The sequence below is a fragment of the Oryctolagus cuniculus genome, chromosome 13 (assembly GCF_964237555.1).
Source record: "Oryctolagus cuniculus chromosome 13, mOryCun1.1, whole genome shotgun sequence".
NCBI lineage: Eukaryota > Metazoa > Chordata > Mammalia > Lagomorpha > Leporidae > Oryctolagus > Oryctolagus cuniculus.
In genome coordinates, this window is record NC_091444.1 from 38,328,313 (window position 1) to 38,343,905 (window position 15,593).

A 15,593-nucleotide genomic window follows, 5' to 3' on the forward strand; every position below is an offset into this window, starting at 1 on the left:
GGGCTGTGGCTGGGACCAGGTGGCCAGGACGGTGGCGCTACACTGTTATCAGCGCTCAGGCAGGCCGCACGTGCAGATTTTCAGTTTAATCCATGTCGGCCTGAGGAGGCAAGCCTTATCTCCTGTGCTTGGTGCAGGAAGCCAGCCAGAAGGTAACTAGCCTGGGGCGTCACACCCTGAGCCAGGGCAGAAGCCAGGAGGGTCAAAGCCTGTGTTCTGTCTATTTTCCCTCTTCTCTGGCTGACTTAGAAGCTCTTTGTTTGGACAAGGAAATGTGTTGTTTCCTGTTGGGAAGATATTCTAGGAGCCTTATTCATCTGGAATAAAGCAAAAGCAAGCTGATGACCTAGGGCTGGAGAGGCAGGGAGAAGACAGCAGCCACGCCTTCAGAATGCAAGAGCAGTGCCAGCAGGCCCCTCAGAGCCTCAGGGCTGCGATGCGAGGAGCAGGTGGCTGAGGCACCTGGCACAGAGGCTCTGGCGGAGGGAGGGGGGGTGCCTGAGGCTGATCGGTGAGAGCTGGGTGCTATCCAGGGCCAGGGGGAGGGGCACACGTGCAAGGGGTGTTAGCAGGTAGGACAGCCCCAGGGAGTGCGCTGACACGGGAGAAGGCGCTGGGTTTGACAATATGTGGATTCCAGGACAGAGCATGCAAGTACAGAGCCAATGCCACGGTTGAGGAAATAAGAGGACTGGGAGCATCACCTGGGAAAGGCCAGGTAAGTTTCTGCCAAGTTTTATCTGAATTGGCAAACAGCCTCTGAGGCTTGGAGCTGAACTCAGCTGAGGGGAAAGGGTTTCAGGTGCATCCCTGTGGGTAGGAAGGTAGTTGCTAAAACAGGCACGTATAAATTAGCACACAAGACCAAAAGCTAGAGCTCAAAGGCAGAGGCTGTAACTGTGGCTGCACGGAGTGCTGGGACAGACAGGACCCCGATGGGAAGAAAGGTGGAACCCAAAGAAACAAGCAGCCTTTTTACAGAGTAAAGAGTGGATTGGGGCCGGCGCTGTGGCGCAGCGGGTTAAAGCGCTGGCCTGAAGCATCAGCATCCCATATGGGCGCCGGTTCTAGTCCTGGCTGTTCCTCGTCCGATCCAGCTCTCTGCTATGGCCTGGAATAACAGTAGAAGATGGCCCAAGTCCTTGGGCCCCTGCACCCATGTGGGAGACCCGGAAGAAGCTCCTGGCTCCTGGCTTCAGATCAGCACAGCTCTGCCATTGCGGCCATCTGGGGAGTGAACCAGCGGTTGGAAGGCCCCTCTCTCTCTCTCTCTCTCTCTCTCTCTCTCTCTCTCTCCTGCCTCTCTGTAACTCTTTCAAATAAATAAAATCTTAAAAAAAAAAAAATAGTGGATTATCAGAGCTGGTATGTGGTGTAGTGGGTAAAGCCACTGCCTGTATCCCATACAGGTGCTGGTTCAAGACCTGGCTGCTCCTCTTCCGATCTAGCTCTCTGGTATGGCCTAGGAAAGCAGAGAAAGATGGCCCAAGTGCTTGGGCCCCTGAACCCAGGTGGGAGACCCAGAAGAAGCTCTGGGCTTCTGGCTTTGGCCTGGCACAGCCCCAGCTGTTGAGGCCATTTGGAGAGTGAACCAACAGATGGAAGAGCTCTCTCTCCCTCTCTGTAACTCTATTTTTCAAATAAATAAGAAATTTTTTAAAGTAGATTATCAGTCATTAGTTACAGATCTCTGTAAACCTTGGGAAAGGAAAAATAGATGCACTGTGACAAAGGCCTAAAGGAATTGAACTACGCTTAATGTTGGGTTCTGAATCGTTACACATCAGAAGTTGCTAAAGCAAGGAGGTTAGGTTCCCCTGTTAGGTTATTATGAAAGTCTACTCCACTAGGTCACCAGGAAGGGTTCCAGACGCTGCCCAGTCACCCCTCATTTGTCCAGTGTCTGGTTTGAGCCTTACATGATGCTTTCTTAATAGCTGAGACTGGTGTGTGTGTGTGGTTGTTTTTGTTTTTGTTTTGTACAAGGTGTCTCATTCTCCCCCCACCCTAAGCTCTTAGCCATAACCACCCACGGAGAAATCGGCTCTTCCCCTCCAGGCTGGGCGTTAGGCAGAAAGCGGCTTCCTGGCTGTTGCTGTCTTTCGAAAGAGCACTTTCAGGTCAGCTGGCCATATTTTGGGTGGACGTGTGCTTCAGCTCCAGCAATTCCCAGTGCCAGCCCACGGAAACCTGGTCAGAGCTGGTCTGCCTCATTCTGGCCACACCCAAGGCTGGGGGCTGGGGGCCGAGGGCTGGTCACCACAGGGGATGGCCTGTGGAGGCCGCCTCGCACTGGCCTGCCTGGGGGAAGGAGCCCAGCAGAGCGCCCCGGATGGCAATGGGTCTTCTCCACGGAGACTCAGCTCACTGCGTCCGGCTTTGAGGACACTTTCAGAACAACTGCACATTCTTATCATCCTTCGATTTCCTAAAAGCCGTGTTTCATCTCTTGTTAACTTCGCAAAAACAGACAAATAGGGATGGGTACTGAAAGGAAAGGACACCACAAAACACACCGAACACCGGAGTGAGGGAAACGGTTCATTGTCGGGTCGGGGAAACGCGAAGGGCTGCCTCCCCGTGCACAGCGAGAACAGCCTGTGCTGGGAGAACAGCTCTTAGATAGCTTTGCAGAGGTGAGGGAGTGGGAGCGGCAAATCCCGTTAGGGTGGGGGTGGAGCTGACGCTTGTGATTGGGCTATTGGGTCACCTGACTGCTAGCAAGCCACGCTGGGCTTAGGAAGATGGTACCATTTTACTAACAAGTGTTCTGTAGCAGCAGGTTAAGTGGCGACTTGAAACACTCACATCCCATGTTTTGGAGAGCCAGTTCCAGTCCTGGCTGCTCTGCTTCCGATCCAGCTGCCCCTTGCTAGTGCACCTGGGAAAAAAGCAGAGGATGGCTCAAGGATTTGGAGTCTCTGCCATCCATGTGGGAAACGTGGATGGATTCCTGGCTTCTGGCTTCAGCCTGGCCCAGTCTTGGCTGTTGCAGGTATTTGGGGGAGTAAAACAGTGGATGGAAGTGCACTCTCCTTCTCTCTCTCTCTCTGATTTTGAAATAGAGAAATAATATTTTAAAAATAAATAAATAAAAGGGGCAGGTGCTGTGACGCAGAAGGTTAATGCCCTGGCCTGAAGCACCGGCATCCCATATGGGCTCTGGTTCAAGACCCGACTGTTCCACTTCCAATCCAACTCTCTGCTATGGACTGGGATAGCAATAGAAGATGGCCCAAGTCTTTAGGCCCCTGCACCCACATGCGAGACCCGGAAGAAGCTCCTGGCTCCTGGCTTCGGATCAGCGCAGCACTGGCCGTTGTGGCCAACTGGGGAGTGAACCTTCCGATGGAAGACCTTTCTCTCTGCCTCTCCTCTCTCTATGTAACTCTTTCAAATAAATAAATAAATCTTTAAAATTAAATAAATAAAAGCAAAATAATTCACCAAACATCAAGGCTAAATGACAAATTCAACAAATCCTGGAGGGTTTTTCCTGTTTTCCTCTCCCTACCACACCAGCCTCTGCTGTTTTCTGTGGGAAGAGGACACTTTGCCTTCAGAGCACCTGATTTCTCCCCGGGTTCCCTAGGCCGTGCCCAGCCCCAGCCCCAGCCCCAGCCCCAGCCCCAGGCCCAGGCCCAGCCCTAGCCCCAGGCCCAGGCCCAAGCTTTCCAACCAGTCTGAAGCAATTTGCAGCACTTGTTTCCACCAAAGGGAGGGGCTGGCCAAGGAAAGAGCAAAAGGAAAATTTCAAAACCTCCTTAGACCTTCAGGAGTGAGCTGGCTTTTAGCTCCTTGGCCTGGAGTCCTTGCTCTTCTGACTGGGGGTGAGATGCCACTTGCAGGCTGCCATCCCCTGAGCACATGAGCCCTGTATCCATGGGTCTGTTTTTCTTTCTTTCTTTCTTTCTTTCTTTCTTTCTTTCTTTCTTTCTTTTTTTTTTTTGCAAGGCAGAGTGGACAGTGAGAGAGAAAGAGACAGAGAGAAAGGTCTTCCTTTGCCACTGGTTCACCCTCCAATGGCCGCTGCGGTCGGCACACTGAGGCCGGCGCACCGCGCTGATCCGAAGGCAGGAGCCAGGTACTTCTCCTGGTCTTCCATGAGGGTGCAGGGCCCAAGGACTTGGGCCATCCTCCACTGCACTCCCTGGCCACAGCAGAGAGCTGGCCTGGAAGAGGGGCAACCGGGACAGAATCCGGCGCCCCGACCGGGACTAGAACCCGGTGTGCCGGCGCCGCTAGGTGGAGGATTAGCCTAGTGAGCCGTGGCGCCAGCTGGGTCTGTTTTTCTATCCATGAGTCTTTTTCTTTTCTTTTTTTAATTTAAGATTTATTTACTAGAGACATAGAGTTACAGACAGTGAGAGGGAGAGACAGAGCGAGAGGTCTTCCATCCACTGGTTCATTCCCCAGATAGCCGCAACAGCTGGAGCTGAGCTGATCCGAAGCCAGGAGCTTCCTCTGGGTCTCCCGCATGGATGCAGAGGCCCAAGGACTTGGTCCATCTTCCACTGCTTTCCCAGGCCACAGCAGAGAGCTGGATTGGGAGTGGAGCAGCCGGGACATGAACCAGCGCCGGTTCTAGTTCCTGCCACTCCCTTCCAATCCAGCTCTCTGCTGTGGCCTGGGAAAGCAGTGGAAGATGGACCAAGTCCTTGGGCCTCTGCATCCACATAGGAACTAGAACCGGCGCCCATGTGGAATACCGGCACTGCAGGTGGAGGATTAATCTGCACCACAGTGCTGGCCCCTTGTTGTCTCTTTGAGGAGCAGAGCCAAGTGTGATCATAAACCAGGAAAACAGCCATCCTATTTCGATTGAATTTAGCAAGATTATCTTTCTTTTTAAATTTTTGTAAACATTTTGAAATTTTTTCTTTTATTTTTTATTTAAAAAACATTTATTTATTTGAAAGGCATAGTTACAGAGAAAGAGAAAGAGAGACAGAGAGAGACAGGTCTTCCATCCACTGGTTCACTCCCCAAATGGCCACAACAGCCAGGGCTGGGCCATGCTGAAGCCAGGAGCTTGGAGATTCTTCTGGTCTCCCATGTGGGTGTAGGGGCCCAAGCACTTGGGCCATCTTCTGCCACTTTCCCAGGTGCATTAGCAGGAAGCTGGATTGGAAGTGAAGCATCTGGGACTAGAATTGGTGCCTATAAGGGATGCCAGCATTGCAGGTGGTGGCTTAACCCATTATGCCACAATGCTGGCCCCTATTTATTTGAAAGGCAGAGTTACACAGAAAGAAGGAGAGATAGAGAGGGAGAGAGGGAGGTATCTTTCATCTGCTGGTTTACTCCCAAAGTGGCCACAAAAGCCAGGGTTGAGCTAAGATTGGCAGATGACAGCCAGGAGCCAGGAGCTGCTCCTGGGGTCTCCCACATGGGTTCAGGGGCCCAAGTACTTGGGCCATCCTCCACTGCTTTCCTAGGTGCATCAGCAGGGAGCTGGATCAGAAGTGGAGCAGCCGGAACTTGAACCGGTGCACATATGGGATGCCAGTGTGCAGGCAGCAGCTTGACCTGCTATACCACAGCTGAGCATTATCTCCTCCATATGTCCTTCTAATACACACAATATGGAGTAGGTAATCTTATCTCCATCTGAAGGAGGAGGACACTGAGAATCACAGACACTAGGTAACTTGCATCAAGTTGATTGCCAAGAAATGGGCAGAACAAGAAACTGATTTGAATTTGTATTGCTGCAAACTGGAGCCCTGGCCACCGCACCATGGCACCACCCTTCAATCATAGACCCACACCTCTACAGAAACCTCTGTTTGCACACATATGGAAGAAGGGGCTGGGCGATGGTGCCGTCTGGACGGTTGGGAATTCGGGCGTCTGAGGGCTCTGCAGATGGGGAGGCTGCTCCGTGGGGAGCGCTAAGCCCCATCCACTCCCTGTGTGGCGCTGTTCTTGGAAAGCAGTGCAGGCGCATGGTTGCACTCCATGCACTGTGACACTGCACCAGTCCCATCTGGACCGGGCAGCCCTGAAGGTTACTAGGCTCTGGAGGTTTGCTGAGTAAATTAACAACATAAGCAAAGGTATGGGAAGAACTTTAACCTACCCCACAGAATGAGATGTTAAGAGGTCTAACTATTTCTGAGAACTAAAGTGTCAATTCTGCCTGTCACAGGGAGCAGTTGGACACCCACAGCCTCCTTACTTCCAGACGCATCGTGGGTACTGACAGCCAGATGCACACAGACACTGCGCTGACTTCCTTGTGCAGGAAGAATCTGCACATTGGTACTATCTCCACTATGCAGCCAAGGAAAGAATATTGAAGTCATACAGACAAAACGCATAGCCAGTGTCTATACTCAAAGTCTACACCGAGGATGGCCCAAGTCCTTGGGTCCCTGAACCCCATGGGAAGACCCAGAGGAAGCTCCTGGCTTCAGATCAGCACAGCTCTGGCTGTTGTGGCCATCTGGGGAGTGAACCAGTGGATGGAAGACCTCTATTTCCCTCTCTGTGTAACTCTTTCAAATAAAAAAATCTTGAAAAAAAAAAAAAAAAGTCTACACCTTTGTATGGCAGGAAGCGAGTGACTGAGGTTAGCATCATGGTAGAAATAGACTTACCGAGCACACTACAAGGAAGCAACAGGCAAGCAGGTCAGGTGGGAGCTGACTCCTGCTGTGGCATGTTGTCCAGGGGTTTACCCGGAGCCTCAGTCCCGTCTTAGGGTGGTTATTGCCACGGCAGCAGGCATGGCAGCCAGAGCCTTGCGTTGCAACATGTGTTACAATCCAAGAACTGCAGTATGTAACTTGTAACTGCAGTATGTTCTCAGGGTGAGCTTTCTGCGGTCTGGGAGGTTTTCCCAGGTAGGTAATGCTCTGGTCTTTATCTTAGGGCACTCCTCCAAATGCCCAGGGGCTACCCTCTACAATTTGTCTTTGTCTTGTTTTGTTTGGAAAGGCAGAGTGGTAATGAGAAAGCTAGAGAAAGATTGACCTTCCATCCACTGGTTCACTTCTCAAATGTCCACAACAACCAATTCTAGTGTTTGAGTTCTAGACATTTTAAAATATTTATTTTTGTTTTCATCTATTTGAAAGGCACAACAGAGAGAGAGAGAGAGAGAGAGAGAGAGAGAGAGAGAGAGAGAGGTGAGGATGGGGAGGAGGGTAGAGATGGAGAGAACTTCATCTCCCAGTGCCCTAAAGAGCCAGGGCTGGGTTAAGCCAAAGCCAGGAGCCCAGAACTCCATCCGAGTTTCCCATATGAGTGGCAGGGGCCCAAATCCTTGAGCCATCACCTGCTACCTCCCAGGATGCATCAGGAGGGAAGCTGGCTCAGAAGTGGAGGGGCTGGGACACGAAGCCCTACACCCATATGGAGCTTCCTAAGTACCAGCTTAACGCCCAGGGACTCAACAGGGACCCAACATGTGTATTTCTTTAAGAAAGGATTTTACTATGAACATTTTCCTCACATTCAGAGCCCTCTTCCTAATTAGTCTGACACACGAGGTCTCTAAAGTGGATTTCAATTCTGCCCCTCCAAGGAGTTGGGTAGCAGGGAGGCCCCCAGCCGGGGAGGGAGTGTGAGTTGGGAGTTGTGTGGCCTGTCAACTTGCCAGGCACTTCCACACCTGACTGGGCAGGAAAGTGCTGAGTCAGCAGTCAGAGCCGGAGCCTGTGGCCCTGAGCTCCCATGTATCCCAATACTCTTCAGAGCTGGCTAGAGAACAGCCGATTTTCCCTCTGTTAGGTAGGAAGTCAGTTATGAGCTTATGTGTGTGTGACATAAAAGCCTAAAGAGAAGACATCTATGTCCAGCATATGTATCTGCTGACAATGTTTCAGGGGCAGCCCAGTATTCGCATCCTGCCCTGCCCCCTTCTACCTGATAACCTGCCAGGTGGAGGTCCCCGCCCCTTCTGCCTGACAAATCTTCCACAATCTCCCAGGTGCAGCCCAGTATCTGCATTTCAAACACCCTGCTGCAGATCCCCATTCTCTAGAGGGTCCTGCTCACCCTTCCTCTGAACCCAGGATGGTGCCAGCTAGGCTTCCTCCTGTCTGATACCTTCAAGGGAAAACTCAGATAGGAGCTTCTTAATATTTACAGCCATAAAATCCTTTGTTTCAGGAAGAGATGTGTGAAGACAAAGACCCAGCTCCTTAAAACCCGCGCCCCCCCCCCCCAACCGGGCGGCCCTCTGCCTCTCTGCTGAGCCGCCCGCCTGGGGTACTCTCTCTACTCAACCATGTAACCTCGCCGCCGCCCCCTCCCCCCCCAGTCCGAGCAACTGCGCACTCTCTCTCAGGTCCTTATGGGTGTCCCTCCCTAATACTTCCCACTACTCTCTGTCTCACGTCTGAATTCTTTCTTGCGTGAAGACAAGAACCCTGCATTTCTCCAGTAACACCACCACCATCACTCTGCCAGGCCCAGTTTAGGTCATGCAGAAGCCATCCTAGGAAAATGCAGGTGCAGGACACAGCCGGCCAACAAGAAAGGGATGACTGGCCTCGTCGTCAAAACGAGGCTCCCAGGGACCCAGCCAGAGCCCCTGCCTGTGAATGGCATCTCAGAGCCACTGAGGAGAAGAAGAAAAACAGGATGTGGCTAGCACTGCCTGCCAGCCAGCCTTATCTGCGAACCTGCCTCCCAGGCAGCCAGAGTGGCTGGGCGATGACCGAGCGCACTGCTGCTTGTCTCTGTGGGCTCTGACTGCTGGTTCCTGTGCCCTGGGAACTTGGGGTGTTGCAGCTGCTCAGGGTGCACCAGCGAAAGAGGAGAGCTCACAGCTGTTCCAGGCACAGCCGTGACTCCTTTGCTGCCCACACTCCTTGGCTGGTTTCTTCCTGATTTATTTATTTTTTTAAACCGTTATTTATTTTTTTATTTGAAAGGCAGAGTTACGAGGGGCGGGGAAGGGGACTGGTTGGAGACAGAGAAGACAGGGAGAGAGAGAGAGATCTTCCATCCTCCGTTCCACTCCTCAAATGGCCTCAATGTCTGAGGTTGGGAGAAGCTGAAGCTGGGAGCCAGGAACTCCATCCTGGTCTCATGTGGGTGGCAGGGACCCAAGCACTTGGACCATCGTGCACTGGTTTCCTTGGCACATTAGCAGGGAGCTGGATAGGACATGGGGCAACTGGGACTTACACAAGTGCTCATCTGGCATGCTGGCCCTTGCAGGCAGCTGCTTAACCCACTCAGGCAGGGTGCTGGCCCCCTGAGGTTAAACCATCATTTGCATCCCATATTGGAGCACTAATTCGAGTTCTGGCTGCTCCGCGTCAGACCCAATTCCTTGCTGATGCACCTGGGAAGGCAGCAGAGGATGGCCCAAGTGTTTGGGCCCCTTGCCATCCATGTGGGAGACCTGGATGGAGTTCCTGGCTCCTGGCTTTGGCCTGGTTCAGCCTTGGCTGTTGCAGTCCTTTGGGGAGTGGACCAGTATGGAAGCTCGCTTGCTCGCTTGCTCTCTCTCTCCTTCTCAGTCACTCTACCTTTCAGATACATAAGCAAATCTTTTTAAAAATTGTGTCAGAGGACATGTCACATCCAACACAACATTGTTCCCATTGTTAAGTGTAAAGTTCCATCGGTCTAAGCGCTGACTCCCTGTTGTGCAACTCATCTCCAGAAGGGACTGAAACTGGATCCCTGCTCCCTGCAGCCTCTGGCCGCGCCCCCCCCCCCCCCCCCCCCCCCCGCCACCGTGCACTTTCTAACTCCGTGAATTTGCCTGGTGTGTTGAGGCTTTCAATCAGCAGAATCTTCACTGCGCACATCAATCTACACGACAAATATTTCCAGAGAGGCCTGTGGCACACTGCAGCAAGGACAAGCACCAGCCACGCAGGTGCAGTCATGCCCTCCCGGACTTACTTAGGTTTGGGTAATTTTCAACAGCCTGATTCACTCTCCCCGACCAGCTGGAGAGACCGGTGGGGCGGCTGCTGCTGCTGCTGCTGGAGAGGCTGTCCCAGGGCTGCCTCTTGGGGGCTGTGCCTGCGCCTGCCGCACACAGCTCCCTGGCTGCAGACGCTGGGACAGGACTGGGGCTGTGCTGCCTGTGCCTCCCGGAGGAGCCAACGCTAAGAACAAAGCAGGGTCTGGAAGCCACACATCTATGCATTTGGTGTTGCTCAGGTGGAGGTGACTTGGTTCTTTAATTACCTCTCCTGAATAAATATTTGTCCTAGGCCTGGAACAGCCAACATTAAACTGAGTTTTCACAGCTGACCTTGCCGTGAGCGTGTGAGAGAGGGAGAAGGAAACCTGTCAGCCCTCGGGACGGCGTCAGCACCCCACTCCGTGCGCCCACACCTTGCCTGTCAGCACCTGGGGTCTGGCCCCCGCTCGCCTCACCCAGGCCAGCCCTCCCCACAGCCTCCTCTGCACTCACTTCCTGTGGCACAGCCTCGCCAGGTGCTTTCTGCTCTGCAGGCCCAGGGCTGCTGCGTGCCCGGGCCTCTGTGCTCCCCCCGTGGGGCCAGCCTGGCTCCAGCACAGCCAGCCGATTCTTCCTCCTCAGCTCTCTTCTCAGACGTCTTCTCTCCACCTTTCCTCGTCTGCTGCCTGACGCTGGGTTTCACTAAGAACTGACCCCGAGACAGGAATCTCGGTCACAAGTGGCTCGTTTGGAGGGCAGTCCTGGGAGCGAGAAGTGGGCAGGAAAGGGTCAGAAAAGGCAGATGGCAGATGCATCTGCCCTGCAGGCAAGTGGGGCTGGGCCCTGCCTGGGACTTGGCCGCACAGGGGTTTGCCTTAGGGTAATTCATTAAGCCACAGATTTGCTGTGTGTTTTCTGGGCCTGAGTTGGTAGCCAGGATCTTTGTCAAAGGTTCTCTGAGAGGCTGGGAAGCTGAAGTGTGTGGTGGCCAACCCCTATCCCTCTTTGCTGGAAGCTGCCCCTGGGGACATTCCTAGGCTGCTAGGAGGAGGGGGGACCCAGGAAGGCCAGTCCACAAGGGGCACTATCCGGCAGACGGCTCTGCTGTGCCACCTTTCTCTGAATCCCAGGGGCCCCTCACTGGGCTGGCTCTGATCCCACCATCCTCTGCTTGTTCATGAAGAAAGTGACACAAGCACAGGGAAAGACTTGCCCAAGCAGCTCGCATTTGTGGCACCTGCTTACAATGCCTGTGCTGACTCCCATCAATGCACCTGGGAAGGCGGCAGAAGATGGCCCAAGAGCTTGGGGCCCTGCACCCACGTGGGAGGTCTGGAAGAGAAGCTCCTGGCTCCTGGCTTTGGTTTGGCCCAGCCCCGATCCTTGTGGCCATTTGGAGAGTGAACCAGCGGCTGGAAGATCTTTCTCTCTGTCTCTCCCTCTCTCTCAGTCACTCTACCTATCAGCAGGGCAAGTCTTAATCTCCTAGAAGTCCCTTTCTTTAGGGAAACAAAGCACAATTATGAAAAGCTTAAAGGTTTAAGGTCTAGATAATGCTTCACACATAGTCACAGGCAAAAAACAAGTGACTCAGGAAAGGAGAGAAGACTGAAGTGCTCTTAAGTACCGGTTTCGGTTAGCCCAAGAAAAGAGGCGGTTCAAAGGGCAGGGGTAGAATGATCGGCTGAGGTGCCACAAGGCAGTTCGCTTATGCACTTGGGGTTTTTGTTCACTTTATTTTTTTCTGTTGCTAAAGTAAATTGCAGCAATTCACAGAAAGGTGGCAAAAACAGTATCCAAGTCAGCCATCATCGCACCTCTCAAAGACAGCCTCGGTGGAGCAGGTGTTCAGCCTGGTGCCTAAGATGCCCAGTTCCCCAGTGTGCCTGGTTCCTGGACTACAGCTTCCCATCGAGATAGAGCCTGGCAGGCAAAGGTGCTGGCTCAAGTAATTGGGTTCCTGCCACCCATATGGGAGACCTAGATTGTACTCCTTACCCCTGTTTTCGGCTGGGCCCAGCTGCAGCCACTGTGGATATTTGGAAAATGAATCAGCAATGGGAACTCTGTTTTTCTGTCTCTCAAACAAATACGTAATAAAATGACAGGCTGAAGTGGGTGTGGGTGTGGGTGTCAGGTTCAAGTTGCAGCTTTGATTCCAATTCCATGCTGGCAGGCAGCAAGTAGCAGTCAAGTCCCTGCCACCCACATGGAGCACTGTGGCCTGGCCCAGTTCTAGTTGTGGTAAAATGAAAATAAAATTTACTGTGAAGCAGGTCCTCCTGTGCCCTCCACCCTGTCCTCCCCAGGACCCCAAGAGGGGAAAGGGCCCCAGGGTGGGAAAGCCCTGGGCAGAAGCTGAGCACTGGCCTTGGCCCTGCCACTGTCTCGTCCCAGTGTGCTGCTGCTGCATTGAGCCATGAGGAAACGGGGCGGGGTGGGGGGGGGGGAGTCTGGCCACCTGTCCGGAGGGGGAGGGACAGCTCCCTGCCTTTTTTTTTTTTTTTTTTTTTTAATCTGAAAGACGGTTACAGAGGAGAGAGAGAGAGAGAGAGAGAGAGCGAGCGCTCTTCCATCTGCAGGTTCACTCCCCAAATGGCTGCAGTGGCCAGAGCTGATCCAAAGCTAGAAGCCAGGAACCAGGAGCTTCTTCCGGGTCTCCCACATGGATACAGGGGCCTAAGGAGTTGGGCCATTCTCTGCTGCTTTCCCAGGTGCATTAGCAGGGAGCTGGATCAGAAGTGGAGCAGCTGGGACTAGAACCTATGCCCACATGGGATGCCAGCACTACAGGCTGGGGCTTTCCCGCTGTGTCACAGCACCGGCCCCTCCCTGAAGGACTTTCAAGCCCTGTCACAGGCAGCAGCTGGATGTTCTTTAAAATATTTTAGACAGAGAGAGAGAGAGAGAGAGAAAGGTCTTCCTTCCTCTGTTTCACCCCCCAAATGGCCACTACTGCCGGAGCTATGCTGATCCAAAGCCGGGAGCCAGGTGCTTCTTCCTGGTCTCCCATGCAGGTGCAGGGCCCAAGCACCTGAGCCACCCTCCACTGCTTTCCCAGGCCACAGCAGAGAGCTGGACTAGAACCCAGTGCCCATATGGGACGCCGACGCCACAGGCGGAGGATTAACCAAGTGAGCCATGGCGCTGGCCCCAGGTGGATGTTCTTATAACTACACCTTGTGCAATGTCAAGAGGTAGCCTTGGTGTTCCTCTGCCTAGCATGCTCTCCCCTGCAAAGCTGTGCTGCTCCATCCCACTCCCTTCATACATCCTGTGACCAGAGGCCAGCCAGGACCCACCTCTATACACAAGCGCCCCTTCTCACACACACTCAACCCTCCCACCGCCTGACCTCGCCTCCTCTTCACAGTGTGTCCCATGTGTTAGGTAAGTGTGTGCGCGGGCATACAGAGAGACACACGCATATATATGCACATTGGTTCATTAGCCCTGCTTCTTGGCACAGAGGAGGGACTCTGGCTTGGCTCATGGTCATTTGTCAATAGACACTTGTGAATGAATTAGTGAGGTCTCACTCACAGCACCACACGGTGTCCTGATGCTAATCAAAGTCACTGCAGTCACCTGAAATGACCTTGAATGGAGCTACCAGAGCATGTCCTAGGTCCCAGCTGGAAACAAAAACAGACTCCTTCAAGTTTTGAGCCCTGAGGGAATTCCCCCATCCCCCCAGCTTGGTGACACACTAAGCAGAGGTGAGGAAGGAGGGATCCTGGAATCCGTCCCTCACCCCTGCCGCTGCTTGATCACATGGTGTTCCCAGCCCAGGCCAGCCGGCCTCGCTTCTGACTTCAGAATGCCTTTCTGGCTCCTCTGCAGATTACAAAAAGTCTATGAGCCCTTGGAGCACACTTTACTTTGTCAGGTGCCAGCTCACCACATAGCCAGCCCACTGGGCTTGGCTCCAGAGGAGGGACAGGCAGAACTTTTTTTTTTTTTACTGTTTCGTACAATTCTCAAAAAATATATTTCGCACTGAGAACAAAGCAGGAACAAATGTACATCTGGGTTGTGTGTAATTCTTCAGGGCAAAATGCACTTGTACAGGGAGTTCAGGTTGGCAGGAGGCAAGAATGTACACACCTTGTGCTTGCTTTTGTTTAAGTGCGGCTTTAGCCAGCCACAGAAAATTACCTGGGTAATTTAGAACACAATCACTTTTACTTCAGCCAATTATTTCCGCAGAAAGTCCCCGCCCTCCCCCAACCAGTTGTCCTCAATTCTTTGAAAATATTTTTATGGGCCGGCGCCGCGGCTCACTAGGCTAATCCTCGGCCTTGCGGCGCCGGCACACTGGGTTCTAGTCCTGGTTGGGGCGCCGGATTCTGTCCCGGTTGCCCCTCTTCCAGGCCAGCTCTCTGCTGTGGCCAGGGAAGTGCAGTGGAGGATGGCTCAAGTACTTGGGCCCTGAACCCCATGGGAGACCAGGAGAAGCACCTGGCTCCTGCCATCGGATCAGCGCGGTGCGCCGGCCGCGGCGGCCATTGGAGGGTGAACCAACGGCAAAGGAAGACCTTTCTCTCTGTCTCTCTCTCTCACTGTCCACTCTGCCTGTCAAAAAAAAATTTTTTTATTATGAAACATATTATTAGAGCCCGGCTTTGTGGCATAGAAGGTAAAGCCACCACCTGCGGTGCCGGCATCCCCTATTGGCGCCAGTTTGAGTCTCAGCTGCTCCACTTCGGATCCAGCTCCCTGATAATGGCCTAGGAGAAGCAGCAGCAGATGGCCCAAGTGCTTGGGCGCTTGCACCCACCTGGGAGATCAAGAAGCTCCTGGCTCCTGGCTTCAGCCTGGCCCAGCCCTGGTTGCTGCGGCCATCAGGGGAGTGAACCGGCGGATGGAAGATCTCTGTCTCTCTCTCTCTGAAACTCTTTCAAATAAAAATACATAAGTAAATAAATCTTTTTAAAAATTGTTAATACAGAAGAGCATAAAATGTGTAGATACATTTTAAAATATACAATCAGGGTGGAGGGAGACCTGGACTAAGCCCATTTGGGAAATGAACCAGCGGCTGAGAGCTCTCTCTGTCTCTTTTCTGTGTCTCTCAAAGTCAATATGAATATGTGAACCCCACGTACCTACCATGGGATACGAAACAGGACCAGCACCTCAGAACGCCCCCAAGGAGACCCCATCACATCTCCCTCCCCAGTGTAGCTGTCACCCTGAACGCTGTGATAACTGCTCCTTTGCACTTCTTTTTCATGGTCTCACCTACATGTGAATCCCTAAAAAAAGATATTTCTCAGTTTGCAGCAAACGCAGACCTAGCTGCCTCAGGAAAAGGCAGTAGACCTGAGCAGAGGGTTGCGACAGAGCCTGCCTCCAGCTTTCCCCGCTCCCCAAACTGAGCAGCCAGGAACCCAGTGCAGGTCCCCTGTGGGTGGTAGGGAACCCGCTACTTAGCCATAGCCTGCTGCCTCCCGGGTGTCTGTCAGCAGGAGGCTGGGTGTGGAGCAGAGCCTGCGCTTAACTCAGGCCCTCTGACATGCGACACAGGTGTCTTAGGTGCTGGGCCCAACACCTGCCCCTGCTCTGGATGTTTCTCTCTGAAGTTGAAGGTTGAAGCAGATGTGCCTGGAAGGGACATCAGGTCAGGGTTCCCAGGTGGCGAGTGGGCCGGGCACACCTGGACATTCCGTGTTCATGTGTGAGGGCAGCAAGCTGGTCTGGGGTCATTACCCTC

The 15,593-nt window shown here is 53.1% G+C and overlaps 1 protein-coding gene and 1 long non-coding RNA gene across 7 annotated transcripts in view; one reads left to right on the forward strand and one right to left on the reverse strand.

Annotated features, from left to right (window-relative positions):
- Positions 1-349: 349 nt before the first annotated feature.
- LOC127483433 (uncharacterized) lies at positions 350-1,346 on the forward strand. Its single transcript, XR_007909636.2, has 3 exons — positions 350-511; positions 641-718; positions 1,098-1,346. It is a non-coding gene; the product is annotated as an uncharacterized lncRNA (long non-coding RNA).
- A 1,185-nt stretch (positions 1,347-2,531) lies between these two features.
- NVL (nuclear VCP like) overlaps positions 2,532-15,593 on the reverse strand; it is a 110,634-nt gene continuing 97,572 nt past the window's right edge. For 4 of the 6 annotated variants that reach the window (XM_070055376.1, XM_070055375.1, XM_070055377.1 and 1 more), the window contains 2 exons: positions 14,658-14,774; positions 10,513-10,638 (listed from right to left, as the gene is read on the reverse strand). In XM_070055376.1, the coding sequence (XP_069911477.1) occupies positions 10,528-10,638; positions 14,658-14,774 (228 nt within the window). In that variant the 3' untranslated portion in view covers positions 10,513-10,527. Of the gene's footprint in view, positions 2,882-10,512; positions 10,639-14,657; positions 14,775-15,593 lie in introns of those variants that run through there. The other 2 variants (XM_070055378.1, XM_051820594.2) reach the window with 1 other exon arrangement.